Raw genomic sequence first — 17,611 nt, 5'->3', positions numbered from 1 at the left:
GGAATGTTTTTTGTCTTTAGCTTAAGATTTCAATAACTACTGAACCGATTGAGTTCTCCATTTTTTGGAAGCTCATAGTTCCCTGGATGGTTTTAGGCTATTTGATTCTTATATCTAAGTTTGGTTTTAGTCTATATTCTTATTTCTCTTACTCCATAGCTCCTAGATATTAGGAGCGTAGCTGCTAGTTTAATAAAAAAGGAACAGTTTAGCATTATAGATTGAGAAAAGGAGAATTAAAGATATCATGTAAATCAAATTGCTAATTAATCATGAAATATGACATTAACTTTAAATAAGTTTTAGCTAAATGTTTTCTTAATAATTTAATTTTGATGTTCAATAACTTCTCATAGTTGGTCATACGTTACCTATAGAGTAGCTGCGCTACAGAAGAAAAAGTATGTATAATTTTTTCTGATAACAACTATGGGAGAGGCCTTTTAGTTTGAATAATCTTATCAAAAGCGAAAAATGTTTTTGTTTTATACATATGGACAAAAGTGCTTTTTTTCATTTATCTTCAATACAGTGTAATTTTTGAATCATAAAAACTTCCAAGTTAGATGGATGTGTGTGTCCATTAAGACCTCGAAAATATCTCAATATATGTATTTACAATTTTCCGGAAAGCATTGTATTGCATTTTGGTTGGTTTTAGACTATTTTATGTAGATAAACTACTATATTTTGGCATTTAGGTTGTTTTTATCCTTAAATTCCTTATAAGTTATAATGATTTTAGCATTTAAGGCTGTATTGTTAAATTGTTGTAACTCTTTTAGAGTATTATTATGTATTGGATAATTTGGACTACCCTAGGAGCTATCCTACTTATTAGCTTTCTCAAAACATCAATAAGGTAAACTTTGAAATACCCTAGAAGGTATATAAATATTGGACTACCCTGAAGGTAAAGATTGAAATACCCTAGAAGGTATATAAATATTGGACTACCCTGAAGGTAAAGATTGAAATACCCTAGAAGGTATATAAATATTAGATTACCCTGAAGGTAAAGACTGAAATATCCTAGAAGGTATATAAATATTGGACTACCCTGAAGGTAAACTTTGAAATACCCTAGAAGGTATATAAATATTGGACTACCCTGAAGGTAAAGATTGAAATACCCTAGAAGGTATATAAATATTAGACTACCCTGAAGGTAAAGATTGAAATACCCTAGAAGGTATAATATTAGGTATTTAAATATTGGAATACTATATGAGCGATCCTAAACATTAGCTTTTTCAAAAAATCAACTTTGAAATACCCTACAAGCTATGAAATCGGAGTACCCTAGGACTGGCTTAAAACCTCAATTAGGTAAACTTTGAAATACCCTAGAAAATATAAGAGTAGATATACAAAGTTTGGACTATCTTTGGCAATGTTTGGTATACCTCAGGACCACTACCTTTAAGCTTGGAAAATAATAAGCTGAAAAATGAAGGGAGATAGTTGTCTTATATATACATCTATACTATAGATCTGTTTTTTATCACTCAAATTGATAATTTTTATATTTTTTAGGCCAAGAAATTTTCCACCTGGCCCGCTGAATGTTCCTTTTATTGGATCAGGAAAATTGAAAATTATTTTATAGAGTGGAAGAATTGTTCTATTGTTTTAAAACTATGGTTTGTGATTTACTTTACTACTTTACAGATAGCTTTCTTATTTTTTTTGTTTATCTAATTTTATCTTAATCCTTCTCACCTCAAAATTCTAGCAGACAAACACCTTTTTTTATGTTTGTTATACATGATTATTTCTAATAATACCAGCGAAATCTTTCGAAGGAAGTTGAGAAGTGGATGCTTCCTGGACATCATTTGAATCTTCACTAGAGAATTCAGAAGCATATTTCAAACAGAAATTGATAAAATTCGCATATCTCCAATTGCGTTTCGGATAGACATACAGACAAAGCGAGTAAAATTATAAAATAATTTCTCAAAATTGCAGCTGTAAGTCTGGATGTTAGAAACCTGATCAAATCATTATCAAAGCTTAAAAATAGGCAAATATGTTTTTTTTGAAGTGAAGCTTTTCTAAAATTAGGGTCGGTCCGTCCGTAAAGGATAGCTTTTTTCGTTAATTTATGCATGTTAGAATTGTCCTATCGATTTCAAACTTTGCATAGTGATTCCTTTAGTAGTTAGGTATGATTTAAAAAGCGTAGCAACTCTATAACCAATACCAGAATGTCCGTACGTCCATTTTAAATATGGTGATTTTTTTACTTTTTTTACAACAAATTTTTATGTGATCTAATTATCTGATTGATCTGATTTTTTGTATATTGATTCCTGGGACAACAAAGTATGATGTAATAACTCTATAATCAAGTCCTAAAAATGTAAGTATGTCCCTAAACATTATCTTGTATCAAGCAGATTTTCAACAAATTTACTTTCAATTTTGCTTCGACTCTTATACATTTATATTCTGATTATTGATTATTCAGTTCTAACACTATACCAGTGTTAATGTCCGTTTGTCCTACCGTTTCAGTGCTTCGCTTTCATGGATGTTGTCATCCTTGTTTAAACTAGGATTTGTACGGTATCATTACTTTTTAGATATTTCTGTATATTGATTAATTCAAAAAAAACTTAAATCTTGAATTAACTTACGTAACCAATAGATTTATTATTATTATTATGATCTTACACTACATTATTATGTATTGAAATAAAGTGAAACTTGTAGCTGGCTAAAATAACGATCTCAACACATCCAACCGTTTTACCCTATCCCCTTTCCATCTACTGGATGAACGAACCGACCAATAAATGGCTGAATACCCACAGAATTGTGTATAACACTCCAATCTACAAAAATAAGGTGGGGTTTGGAGGGGGGGGGGGGTGTTCAGTGCTCTACAGGCATTATAAGGGAAAGCCCAACTTATATCTTTTAAAATTTCCAAATAACACAAATCTAATACTAACATTATTATTTCGTTGTTAGATATGATTTATTATTTCTAGATACGGTGATATTTTATCTATCTATGTTGGTAGTACTCCTGTTGTGGTTCTTAATAGCTACAAACTTATTAAGGTATATGTCTATCTATTTATCTATCTATTTATCTGTATAGCTATCTATCTATTTATCTGTATATCTACCTATGTTGGAAGCACTCCTGTTGTGGTTCTTAATAGCTACAAACTTATTAAGGTATGTGTTTATCTATTTATCTAACTGTCTATCTATCTATCTTCTTAAAAAAATATTTTGAAATCTTTTACTTTCATATAAACGTTATATTCCCTCACTCTATCTGACTGTATGATTATCTGTAACGCTGTACAATAATACTTTGCTACAGGAAGCATTTGAGCGTGCAGAATTTTCTGGCAGACCTGGCAACTTTTCTGGAACATTTTTCCAGAAGGGAAAAACTGGAGTCACCACAACAGGTTTGCAAACAATAAAATACAGTTAACATACTATTAGGAGGACATGTAAATTGTCCTCCACTGGCCACTGCTACATATATCCCTGCAATTGGAGTAAGGGAAAAGTAGGTTACAGATAAAATCTGTAAAGGTGTGTGTTTTAAGGCTTAAAAACAGTAGAAGAACAATAATATTCACTAAATATGTGTATTCCTTATTGAAAAGAACTATAGACAATTTGGATCATGGAAAGAAAACAAAGTCATTCCTAATTAGGACAGAAGTCACTGGAAATTGATCTAAGGAAGGCTACTTATGTCCTTCATCTAACAAAATCTAACTTAAGGGAGGTGACTTATGTCCTTTGTCTGACAAATTCTTACATTAGGAAGGCTGCTTATGTACTTCATCTTGCAAAACTTAGCAAATTCTTGCAAAACATAATAAATTCTTACAAAACATAGCAAATTCTTGGAAAACTTAGCTTTTCTGTCCTTCACATAGCTAATTCTTGCAAAACATAGCAAATTCTTGCAAAACATAGCAAATTCTTGCAAAACATAGCAAATTCTTGCAAAACATACCAAATTCTTGGAAAACTTAGCTTTTCTGTCCTTCACATAGCAAATTCTTGGAAAACTTAGCTTTTCTGTCCTTCACATAGCAAATTCTTGCAAAACATAGCAAATTCTTACAAAACATAGCAAATTCTTGCAAAACATAGCAAATTCTTACAAAACATAGCAAATTCTTGCAAAACATAGCAAATTCTTGCAAAATATACCAAATTCTTGGAAAACTTAGCTTTTCTGTCCTTCACATAGCAAATTCTTGCAAAACATAGCAAATTCTTACAAAACATAGCAAATTCTTGCAAAACATAGCAAATTCTTGCAAAACATAGCAAATTCTTGCAAAACATAGCAAATTCTTGGAAAACTTAGCTTTTCTGTCCTTCACATAGCTAATTCTTGCAAAACATAGCAAATTCTTGCAAAACATAGCAAATTCTTACAAAACATAGCAAATTCTTGCAAAACATAGCAAATTCTTGCAAAACATAGCAAATTCTAGCAAAACATAGCAAATTCTTGCAAAACATAGCAAATTCTTGGAAAACTTAGCTTTTCTGTCCTTCACATAGCTAATTCTTGCAAAACATAGCAAATTCTTACAAAACATAGCAAATTCTTGCAAAACATAGCAAATTCTTACAAAACATAGCAAATTCTTGCTAAACATAGCAAATTCTTACAATAGGGGTCTCAAACTCAAAAACAAAGTTTCAGCGCAATCCGACCACCGGTTCTCAAGATTCGGTGACCTGGTGTCCTTGGTAACGACGGTAAGATTTGGGAAATGGTTCTAATCCTTAGTAAATTTGGCTAAGTCCAAAAATATTTTGACACTTAGTCAAATTTTTCAAGAAAAAATACCCAGGTGACACCAAGCATACCTACTGAGAGGACACCAGGTCGAAAATATTTTAAGTATCAAAAAATTTTTGGACTTTGTTTTTGAGTTTGGGACCCCTATTGCATTAATTTGCTATGTTTTGCAAGAATTTGCTATGTTTTGCAAGAATTTGCTATGTTATGTTAGAATTTGCTATGTTTTGCAAGAATTTGCTATGTTTTGTAAGAATTTGCTATGTTTTGTAAGAATTTGCTATGTTTTGCAAGAATTAGCTATGTGAAGGACAGAAAAGCTATGTTTTCCAAGAATTTGCTATGTTTTGCAAGAATTTGCTATGTTTTGCAAGAATTAGCTATGTGAAGGACAGAAAAGCTATGTTTTCCAAGAATTTGCTATGTTTTGCAAGAATTTGCTATGTTTTGCAAGAATTTGCTATGTTTTGTAAGAAATTGCTATGTTTTGCAAGAATTTGCTATGTTTTGTAAGAATTTGCTATTTTTTGCAAGAATTTGCTATGTTTTGCAAGAATTAGCTATGTGAAGGACAGAAGAGCTATGTTTTCCAAGAATTTGCTATGTTTTGCAAGAATTTGCTATGTTTTGCAAGAATTTGCTATGTTTTGCAAGAATTTGCTATGTTTTGCAAGAATTTGCTATGTTATGTTAGAATTTGCTATGTTTTGTAAGAATTTGCTATGTTATGTAAGAATTTGCTATGTCTTGCAAGAATTAGCTATGTGAAGGACAGAAAAGCTAAGTTTTCCAAGAATTTGCTATGTTTTGCAAGAATTTGCTATGTTTTGTAAGAATTTGCTATGTTTTGCAAGAATTAGCTATGTGAAGGACAGAAAAGCTAAGTTTTCCAATATTTTGCTATGTAATGGACCAAAAACCAATTTTATGCAAGATTTTGCTATGTGAAGGATCAAAAAGCTAGGTTTTGTGAGGTGAAGGGAGGCTACTTATGTCCTCAAACTTGCAAAATCTTTGTTAAGGGAGGCAAGTTATGCCCTTCATCTAACAAATTCTCACTTAAGGAAGGCTACTTATGTCCTTCCTAGGAAGGTGACTTCTGTCCTAATTTAGGAATGACTTTGTTTTCTTTCCATGATCCGACAATTTTTTTTTAAGTTAACGATACCTAAAATTTTTTTATAAAATCTTAAAAATTCACCGAAAGCTTTGCTAATGTCAAGCTGACAAAAATTAATTTTTAACATATAATATATAGAATTATCATGACAATCAAATAATGTTTTGAAAAATTGATATCTTTGAAATAATTGGCATTATTTGTAATTTTTGAAACTTTTTCCAATAAGTTTTTTTATTAATTGTCAATTTTGTTATTATTGTCAGTTTGACATTGGCGAAGCATTCGAAGATTTTTCCGATTTTTTTTGTCTATGGTTCTTTTCAATAAGGAATACACATATTTAGTTAATATTATCGTTCTACTACTGTTTTTAAACCTTATATCACACACCTTTACGGATTTTACCCGCAACATACTTCTCCCTTTCTAGATTTTTCTCTTCTTCGAAAGAACTCAACAATGGAACAATTTTTATAAGCGCTGTTAAACAAATTAAAATTTAATAGTAAACTAATTAAACGTGGTTATGAAAACTTATGGTATACTAGTCCTATGTGCCCTCCCTCCCTTATTAGTTATGAAGTCAAAAGTCATAAACATGTAAATTTTCTTTGTTAATAATAATAAAAAAAAAGTTTACTACCTAATATTTTTATTAAAATTTGTAGCTTTTTGTTGCTCGCTAATATTTTTTTTGTCCTTGAAATAAAAATCATAAAATTAATACCAGTTAAGTTAGCCCACGACTTCGGCCCCTCGGATCTAACAAAACTGGTTTTAATCTTAATAATTCTTTCTTTTGATATCCGCGGAAAGCTGTCTATAATACGTTGCGATAAACAACTTGTAATAATTCAGAGGGCAAACACTGGATGGTTCAGAGAGATTTCCTCAACAAATATCTGGATACTGTCACAGGTTATTCTTGTTTAGTAGCAAAGCTACTCTATATTTTACTTTGTCTGTCAGTCCGTCAGTCATTCCGTAACGATATGAGGAAAATGTGATTTTACCAGTTGCTATTCATAACAGACGGCTGAATTTTTGTGAAAAAAAACATTTTATGAAACAAATTTCTTAAGTTATAGCTTAAAAATAAAATTTATAATGTATATATCTTTAAACTTTTTTTGAGGTTGTTAATAAAACTAGCTCTTTTAGGATTGGATAAAAAGGGGTGATGAAATTCTTGAAAAAGACCGAGCTTTATGGGTTAATCTCAGAAATCAAAAAGAAAAGACAATGGCCGATTAATTGGTGTTCATCCCCAAAAATGATACAAATTACCCCTTATGTAGATTAAAATTGGTGGTTGAAACGTTTGAACACTCAACTTAGTTAACGAACCAATCAAAACTCACTAAAGTCCCCAAAGTTATCAAGCCAACGAATAAGAAAACATTATTACAAAACTTTGGGGACTAGTGTAATAAACAGCCAATTTTTCCCTTTCTCTCTGGTTAATCTATTAAACATCTGCTTACATAGGACCTGCCCACAAAGGCTTAGAGGATGTAGTTCTTGATGAAGTTTTTGATTTGAAAATGGATTTGTCTAAGAAGGAGGGTGAAGCTATTACTATTAGTTACAAGGTAAAAAAATAACGAAACAAAGATGGAAACAATTAAGTACCAAAAATCATGGAATAAAGGGAATCTTCATCTTAAATTTCAGCTGTCTATCGTGAATAATAGCTGAGAATTCTACGTTTCACTTATTCCGTTTCTTATAGACTGACTTACATTTTGAAGTTTGAACTATAGACAGGCTTTGCTACTAATAATAGAAGTAATGCCACCGCTAGTAGGTTATGGGTTTGAGCTTTGGCTAAAACCCCGTCATAAGAAAAGACACCAGAAACGTTTTGAACTGCAGCTCTAGAAAATAATATGTTAGTTTCAAAAGTTATTTGTATGTTGAAAGTCATAGACTGCATACATACTGAAGACTACGTAGAGAAAACTTTAATGACAGTAAGTAGATCAGATGGACAGAAAGACATACTCTAATATAATAAATTAGATTTACTACTAGATTTTTAGGTTTTCAACAAATACCATGTAAATGGATTTATTATTACATGGATCTTACACAAGATTTTCATGTTCTCTGATATAGTGAACCTTGCAGTTTCCCCATCCTACTGGATAAACGACCAATAACTTACAGGGAAATAGCAAACTAAATTGACAACAATGATTTACCTGTCATATATCCACATATATTGTACATCCATTTTCATGTATTTTATTTAGACAAACATCAGCATTCTGAATATCCTTTGGAGTTTGGTCTGTGGTAGGAAGTTACACGCACAGCAGCAAGAATTTCAGGTATACAGTTAGATAGATAGAGACATCTATAGCTAGATATCTAGGTTATGGGGGTAGTAAGAAGTTACACGCACAGCAGCAAGAATTTCAGGTATAGAAATAGATAGATAGATACATCTAGATAGCTAGATATCTAAAATGGTCTGTGGTAGACAAATTCTGGACAAATCTAAATATTTAAGACATTTTAAGATATATATTAATTTCTTATATTTCTTTTCTATGCGATCTTTCTATTGATAAATTAATTGACCTGTTTAAAAATCCTACTGTAGTTTTGTCAATTGTTCTAACAATCAACCTTTTGTCAATCTATTTGTCAATATTTTTATCAATCCAATTATCTAATCTATTTCAGACTGTATATGAGTGTATAGACAAGATAACTCCGTTTTTGTCCCGCGCCACCATATTTTCATTTGTCTATTTGTCAATCTATTTATCAATCTATCTATCTAAACTATTTCAGACTGTATATGAGTGTATAGACAAGATAACTCAGTTTATGTCCCGAGCCACCATATTCTCATTTGTCTATTTGTTAATCTATTAATCAATCTAATTATCTAATCTATTTCAGACTGTATTTGAGTGTATAGACAAGATAACTCAGTTTATGTCTCGAGCCACCATAATCTCAATTTTCTATTTGTCAATCTATTTATCAATTTAACTATCTAATCTATTTCAGACTGTATATGAGTGTATAGACAAGATAACCCAGTTTATGTCCCGCGCCACCATATTTTCATTTGTCTATTTATCAATCTAATTATCTAATCTATTTCAGACTGTATATGAGTGCATAGACAAGATAACTTATGTCCCGCGCTAACATATTCTCATTTGTCTATTTGTTAATCTATTTGTCAATCTATTTGTCAATCTATTAATCAGTCTAATTATCTAATCTATTTCAGACTGTATATGAGTGTATAGACAAGATAACTCAGTTTTCACGCGTATACATAATCTCATTTGTCTATTTGTTAATCTATTTGTCAATCTATTTATCAATCTATCTATCTAATCTATTTCAGACTGTATATGAGTGTATAGACAAGATAACTCAGTTTATGTCCCGCGCCACCATATTCTCCTTTGTGCCCATCCTGACTAAAATTTTACCAGAAAGCATCACTTGCATTGAGAGAGGAAGATATTACAGGTTTCATATTTTTATATCCAAAGTTGGTTTAATTTGGGTAATAATTTATGTTGCTTTCACGCAAAGTGCTGGATGATTTTTTCCCCCATGTCTAACAACGGGGGGGGGGGGGGCTGAATAAAATATAACTACCCCAAAAGAATTAATTTAAAACAATCTGTTTATATTTTGGAATGATAATTACCAGGGCTCGGCAGCTGTCTCTCAGTCGTGAATGAGTCTTATATTTAAACCGCCCATGTGTGCCATAAAAAAATTCCAAACAGATGGATTGTCTGTTTGGGAACAGTTTTAGACACCCAGCTTATTTTTGAAGTTATAATATGCATGATGATTTCACTGAGGTATTACACGCGGCTGATAATAGCCTTTGTTACTTTTAATCTACTGAACTGAGAAAAAATGCACGAATAATTGGTTCAGAATGTTGGATTTTAGATATTATAATGTGCTTGACAAATCGATCATTTGAAGTTTAGATACATGTTTTGAATTGATTATAAAAGTCAACCCTTTTAATAAATGTTTTTAAAAAATTGATTTCAACAGTTGAACTTTGTTTGATTTGTTTTCAAATTCAGGAATAGATTTCATGAGATAAGTGAGAAGTGGATCCGAGAGCACAGGCAAGAGTACAGAGGTAACAGGACTGGAGATCTACAGGATGCTTATATCACTCATATCAACCAGGTAAGTGGATCAGAGAGCACAGGCAAGAGTCCAGAGGTAACAGGACTGGAGATCTACAGGATGCTTACATCACCCATATCAACCAGGTAAGTGGATCAGAGAGCACAGGCAAGAGTACAGAGGTAACAGGACTGGAGATCTACAGGATGCTTACATCACTCATATCAACCAGGTAAGTGGATCAGAGAGCACAGGCAAGAGTACAGAGGTAACAGGACTGGAGATCTACAGGATGCTTACATCACCCATATCAACCAGGTAAGTGGATCAGAGAGCACAGGCAAGAGTACAGAGGTAACAGGACTGGAGATCTACAGGATGCTTACATCACTCATATCAACCAGGTAAGTCGATCCGAGAGCACAGGCAAGAGTACAGAGGTAACCGGACTGGAGATCTACAGGATGCTTACATCACTCATATCAACCAGGTAAGTCGATCCGAGAGCACAGGCAAGAGTACAGAGGTAACCGGACTGGAGATCTACAGGATGCTTATATCACTCATATCAACCAGGTAACATTTTCCTGACTATCTACCTATTAGTGTTTTTATGAATCTAATGATTAATACATATATAATGTATTTAATCATCTATCGAATTTTCTATCCAGGACAACTTTTGGGACTAAAGAAGGGGTAATTTTGTGTATCTTTATTGAGGATGTAATTGTACATTAATTTATCGGCTATTGGCTTATCTCTTTAGGTCCCCGATAACTAAGTAACATTTAAAGACTATTTATTAATCCATGTAAATATAACTCTCTCTGTCTTTATATCTAACCATAATCCATAGAAATCGTTTATTTGCTTATATAACTCATAATAATCTAAGTAACACTTTCAATAAATGTATAATTTACAAGTCTATATCTATTAATCACATTACAAATTTATTTTAATGATCTTTTAATAAATGTATAAAATCAGTATATATCTATCTATTTAATGTTTATCAATTGATCCTATCTATTAATCTATCTATCAGAAAAAAAAATCTTAAATAGTAATTAATAACACATTTTAATAATATTTTTATTTTTAGGGTGAAGAAACCTTCTCTGACCAAGGGCTTGCTGCCATGCTAAGAGAAATATTTGTTATTGGAGCTGAATCTGAGTCTGTTATGATGAGATGGGCATACAGGATCTTGTCTTGTAATCCTCAGGTATATTTAGAGATAAATATTCAAATTCATAGATAGATATTTGTAGATAGATAAATACTGATAGATGGATAGATAATTAGGTAAATAGATAGATGAAGAGTTATGATGAGATGAGCATACAGGTTCTTGTCTTGCAATCCCCAGGTATATTTTTATGGATAGATAGATTTTATAAATTGATTGATTGATTGACTGATTAAAGGAAGCCTGCAAGAAATACCACGCTTTAACTGCTGAAAGACTGCCACAAGTAGACCCAATACCCCAAATTTGAAGCCTTCAGCTTCTATAACAAAAAAGTTCTAGGCATTTTAAAATGACATTTTATGTACAATGAAAATTTTGAAAGAATTGTAGTGCTAATGTTAGAAATTTTGAAATTAAACTACGTGGCCTAGAAACAAAATTATAAGCTTATTTTTGCCATAAATTTAGGCAACCAGTAACTAATTATATTTTTATAATAAAAATACCCATTTTTATAGTCGAAATCATTAAAAAAAATTAAGTTTAACTTGCGTTGTACCGATTGTACTGTAGCCAATCAGAAGGCTGAATTAGCTAAGCAACCAATCACAGCTGAGCTTGTCTTAATTTCCCCCTTTGTTTCCGTTTGATTTTCGTTTAAAAATGCAATTTAAATCGAATTTTTTTATGGATTTTGACTATGAGATGTAGTGTTTTTATTGTAAAAATGTAATCAGTTACCTGAAATCTAAGTTTCTGACAAAGATAAACTCATGATTTTGTGTCTAGGCGACGTAATTTAATATTGTTTTTTCTTTTATAAGCATTAAAAATCTTTCAAAATTTCCATTGTACATAAAATGCTATTTTGAAATGCCTAGAACTTTTTTGTTATTGAAGCTGAAGGCTTTAAATTTAGGGTATTGGGTCTTCATGTGGCAGTCTTTCAGCAGTTAAAGCGTGGTATTTCTTGCAGGCGTCCTTTAAGTCATATTACCATCATAAAGAACATCTACTGATTTATTTATTGATAAATCTATCAATAAATCTAGCGATAAATCTATCAATAAATCCATTAATAAATCTATCCAGAAATCTATTGCTAAGTATATTGCTAAATCTATTGCTAAATCTATTCGTAAATCTAATGATAAATCTATTGTATGGTTCTATCCTATAATCTATCAGATAAATTGGATAAATCTATCGATAAATCTTTTAATAAATCTAGTGAAAAATCTACCAATAAATCCGTTAATAAATCAATAAGTCTTCTTATATGTCTAACACCAATCTAACATATCCAGGTGCAGAGAAAGCTGCAGGCAGAGCTGGACGCAGTTGTTGGACCTGGAGAAACAGTTACCTGGGACAAGAAGGATGACCTTCCCTACACCATGGCTGTTATCAAGGAAATTCATAGGTAAATGAACATTCTCAAATTACTTATATTTTTTGGAATTTGTCTTTTTCACAGTCCAATAATGTGATGCCTATTTATCACTACAGTTTCCCCTATTAGTCAAACAATTCTTTGGTTGCTTCACCTTTGTCCGAAAGTCCAAACTGTGCCTGTTTATGGGCCAAGGCATTCACCCTACTCTTACTATTGATGTCACGCGCCTGACATAGCAGCATTAGGGACAATTTTTAAGGTTGAATGGGTAAAATTACGAAAATGTCCTGTCTCCTACCCCTCATCCCCGCCATAAGGAAAGAATTAAGATTATATTTTTAATGAAAACTAAAAAGGTAAATAACCTAGGAAGGTTTTAGTCTATTTATTTATTCAGGTTTGCTGACATAGCCCCAACAGGACTGATGCACAAAACCATGGCTGACACAAAAATTGCTGGTTATACAATCCCCCAGGTAAAGATTTAAATAAAAAAAATGTTGGAAATCAATAGGACAATTCTAACATGCCTGAATTTACAACCAAAGTTATCTTTTACGGCAGGCCTACCCTATATGTAGAAAAATTTCGATATAAACTAATTCTGATTGACAGTATTGCACAGACAATAAAATGAATTTTAGGATTCTTTTTTTTTTGTTTATATTGAAAATTCTCTATAATAAATAGGATACGGTATATGATTTTTAGTATGTTTTAATCCAGCTTATATGAATCGGATTCGAATCCATACTATAATAGTTATTTATCGCATCGTATTATACACAGCTTTCCGTGGATATTAAAATGTAGAATTTGAATATTTGTGGAAAATTGTAAATTGGAAGCTCTACATGATTTTTCAGTATGACCAAGAAGCGGTTCTAGTCTAGCGGAAAATTAAGCGGATTTTAAGTCATACTGAGAAAGTTTTTCTTTTCAGGGAACAATTGTTCTTGCCAATTTGAATGTGTGCCACCGTGACCCCAAGCTGTGGCTGAAACCTGAACAGTTCTACCCTGAACATTTTCTTAATGATAAGGTATCTTTTTATTATTGTATGCTAGTAGAGAATCAATGTGAACATTATTGAATTATATATATTTTTTAAATATTCCCTTTTCATACCATTCCTACATAAAAGTAACAGGATGTCTTTGAGTCTGAGTGTGTCTGTCTGTGTATACCAAAGGATCTCGATAACCGCTGAACAAAGTTATCACCACCCTCTCAGAAGAAATCGACCTTAGAAAAATTACCCCTATTCCCATCAACATTACATAAAGTATAATTATTAGGGATGGCAATCCGTCAAATATTTGGACCAGATTCGGATTCTTACAAGAATCCATCAAAAAAATAGGTGATTCCTGCGGATTCAAATTCGGATTCCGGATTCTAGCAATATTTTAAAAGGCCTTTTTTTAAGAATTAAAAAAAATAAGTGCTACATATGTACTAAACAATTAATGTTCTTGGTGTTCTCTATAATTCACTTCCGAGAATCGAACCAGATTTTAAAAGAAATTATATATAATGATGATAGTCTTTGCCTTCAAAAAGAGGGAGTTGAAAAAAATCTCAAGACGCAAATTTTAGTCGACCAATTAAGAATCGGAATCCGCTATTAAAAAACGGATTCCTGATTCGGATTCTAAAATTGACCAAAAATCGGGCGGATTCTGGATTCGGATACGGATTGCCAACCCTAGTAATTATGTTGTTAAGAATTGTTGGGTTATATCAAATTATTTATCATTGTTCCATCCATCAAGATCTAAACAAATATCCATATGTTTTTATTAAGCTTCGTCTGCTATAAAAGTAATAATTTAGCGGCATTATGTGCTAGTACACAAAGTCTTAGAAAATAGCCAAAAAAAGAAAAATGGGTGGGTTCTAGTATTGTAAGTCAAAGACACCAAAAGGGTAAGTTTTAGATACATTTCCGCATAAAATATTTTTACAGACTTAACACAGCTGCTCTACTTATGGACATGATTATCCTTCTGCTTTTAGAATGAGTTGAAGAGTGATGAAGAACTATCTGGGTATATCCCCTATGGAGTGGGTAAGAGAAGGTGTCCGGGCGAGGCTTTGGCCAATATGCAGGTATGTACATAAGGACAGACGGGGGACACAGTGAAATACAGAGTAGCTTTGATTCAAGTGGTTTCAAGACACCAACGAACACATACATCGAGCTACTATCCCCATATAAAAGTAACAGGATCTGTGTTTGTGTGACTGTCTGTACTGAAGGATCTTGCAATCCACTGAACAGTTATGGTTCTCCTTAAAGTGTAACTTCTCTACTATCCTGAGAGGGTTTATGTTTTGAAGGAGATGGTGCCACCACCCTCCCAAGGGAATCGCCTAAAGAACCCCCATGCCATAAATAATTTGATAATTTGATATAATCTCGCACATAACTCCTGTTTAACCCATTACTGGCATTATTCATCATATGGACTGAAAATATTTATCCTTGTTTTTAGATGTTCTTAATGTTGACCAACGTTCTGGCCAGCTACAGTCTCTCCATACCTGGGGAAGATAATGGAATCATTGCCACACAATTCAAGGTACTTGCGGCCTTGGACTTCCAAGCTTTTTATTTTGAGGGGGGGGGGGTAATATGTGGGGTTTCAAAGATTTGAGGGAGGTTGACCAAATAATGCCATTTCTCCCGGTCATACGCCGTCAATGGCATGCGTCATGTTGAAGGGTGACGCAAATTTCAGATCTCAGATTTTGCGATTTGATTTACTTTTTTTCTGTATAAGATAAAAGCGATGCTTGCAAGATTATTTAATTCGCCATAATATAAAGATTTTTTTTCTTCTCAAATCGCGAAATCTGGGAACTGAAAATTGCCTCACCCTTTTAATATGACGCATGACCGCTACGACTGCGAGAAAAGGCATTATTTTGTCCATTATCCTCTGGCCCATCGGGCATGACTAAAATGGTTTTAAACTTCTGTGGATAACTGCCTATTATACGATTTGATAAATAACAGTTCTGCACTATTTGCAGTTTTTTTTAAATAATAATTTTCTATTTTATTCAGAGTGGAACAGCTGTTTTGAGAAATCCTCGGCCATACAGAGTTGTTTTCAGACATAGAAATAATATCCATTAAAATAATTATATGAGATCTAGTCGGCAATACGAAATAATTTTTTTTCATGATAACTTAAAAGGCTGCTAGCGGCTAAACGGCTAAACATTAAGCCTACGTTAGTACATCGCTATAATGGCTTTACGTCTAGACAATTGTCTGTTCATCCTTTTATATAAAGTAGTAAGTTTTTTTTGTTTGTAGCGAAGGATCTCTCTAGCCGCTGAACCGATACGGTTCTTCTTTACAATGAAGTCCAGGGAAGGTTTTTAACTATTTTGGGGGAGGGTATCTTTCGTTGTGGTGTTAGGCTATTTCAGATTTAAATCTTAGGAAGGTTTTAATCTATTTTTCCAGCCTCAAGATGCGTAGCTGCTAGTAGCCTGTAATGTTGTTATAAAGAAATACTTTTTTTCATAATTCCGATGTCATCAAAAATATGTATTCCATTGACCAATCCTTTTTTTAGGGTCCCGCTAAAAACTTGGGGAATCAGGGAAATTATACTTGTACCTAAAGTTTTAAAAAACACGTTTTGTTTAATCTAAAACTTTGTGGACTGTTATGAAAACTAGATTTTTTGGTAAAAAATTTTCCACCAATTGTTTAGATCTAAAGAAGGGATAATTTTGTTAATCACAATTGAGTGTGCTCTTTATATCATAATATTGGTTTTTCATCTACATATATTTTTCTTTGATCATATCTTAATTTGTAATAATTCTAAAATTTTCTTCTCTTGTTTAGACTTTTAGAATAATAAATTTTAAAAAATAGAGTAAGTTTATAGTAATCTACATAAAAAGTAACAGGATGTCTATCTGCCTGTTTGAATAGTATCCGTATGTAGCCAAGAAACTACCTTACCGATATGGTTCTCGTTGCATAGCTGTTTATTAAAGATCCAGGTAATGTTTGAAATATTAGTATACAACTTTAAACAATCGCATAAACTATAGTTAAATTTGTATGTTTTTATTTGTTATAAAAATTTCAATATGTTCAAAATTTTTCATGTTTAACCTAAAAAAGCACACAGAAAATGATAATTACGCTTCATAGAACACACATTGCGTGTTGCAAATAAATAAAACTTTATTGTAAGCATATTTATATCATACTTAGTATTTAAATATATTGAAGCTAACATTTCTTATTAAAAGATTTAAGAAAATAAACTTAGACTTTAACAGCCTAATTATCATGGAAAGAAAAGAATTAACATTTTTTAGCTTGCTCTCTTTAATATTTATATTTTTTGGGTATTCATTATGAAATTTTAAGAAAATTAAGGTACATTTAATTTCTAATACTAAAGATATCCTAAATTTTAAGTAACAAAAACCAATTAAGGCCATAACAAGCGCAGCAATAGCAAATAATGTACCATTTTTAGTAGATCGCCAATAAATTACTGAATTTTTAGTTTTTACATTTATGGACTCACTACCAAATTCTAGCAGGCTGAGAGGGGACAATGGGCTGTTTATGATATTAGTCCCCAAAATTTTATAATAGCCTTTTCTTTTTTGTTGGCTTATCAACTTTGGGGACTTTAAGTTAATTTTGATTGGTTAAGTTAAGTGTCGAAACGTTATAATCATTAATTGTAATCTGCAAAAGGGGTAATTTTATGTATCATCATTGATGAAGTACATCAATTTATCGGCTATTGTCTTATCCCTTTAGATCCATAATATTCTGGTAATAGAGTAGCTGTGCTCGCTAATAACAAAACAATATTAACTAAACTATAAAATCAGGTTAAATAACAACCATACATAGTCATCAGGCTGGGAAAGAACAATCTACAATCCCTTCTTCCCCTAAGCCTTTAC

General features: G+C 32.0%; 1 protein-coding gene across 1 annotated transcript; it reads left to right on the top strand.

The window, feature by feature from the left end:
- Window positions 1–777: 777 nt before the first annotated feature.
- LOC145334638 (cytochrome P450 2L1-like) lies at window positions 778–16,543 on the top strand. The gene is made up of 17 exons (XM_080180172.1): window positions 778–862; window positions 1,537–1,586; window positions 1,972–2,026; window positions 3,000–3,072; window positions 3,344–3,434; window positions 6,783–6,842; window positions 7,413–7,516; window positions 8,180–8,257; window positions 9,298–9,425; window positions 10,007–10,115; window positions 11,164–11,286; window positions 12,561–12,676; window positions 13,047–13,125; window positions 13,593–13,691; window positions 14,669–14,761; window positions 15,148–15,234; window positions 15,723–16,543. Exons 1-17 carry the CDS (start codon window positions 795–797, stop codon window positions 15,792–15,794), a joined length of 1,485 nt encoding a protein of 494 aa, XP_080036298.1. The 5' UTR covers window positions 778–794; the 3' UTR covers window positions 15,795–16,543.
- Window positions 16,544–17,611: the final 1,068 nt, after the last annotated feature.

This window comes from Acartia tonsa, chromosome 12 (genome assembly GCF_053477335.1).
Source record: "Acartia tonsa isolate MP-2025a chromosome 12, ASM5347733v1, whole genome shotgun sequence".
NCBI classification, from domain to species: Eukaryota; Metazoa; Arthropoda; class Copepoda; order Calanoida; family Acartiidae; genus Acartia; species Acartia tonsa.
This window is presented reverse-complemented; position numbering and strand designations above follow the sequence as displayed.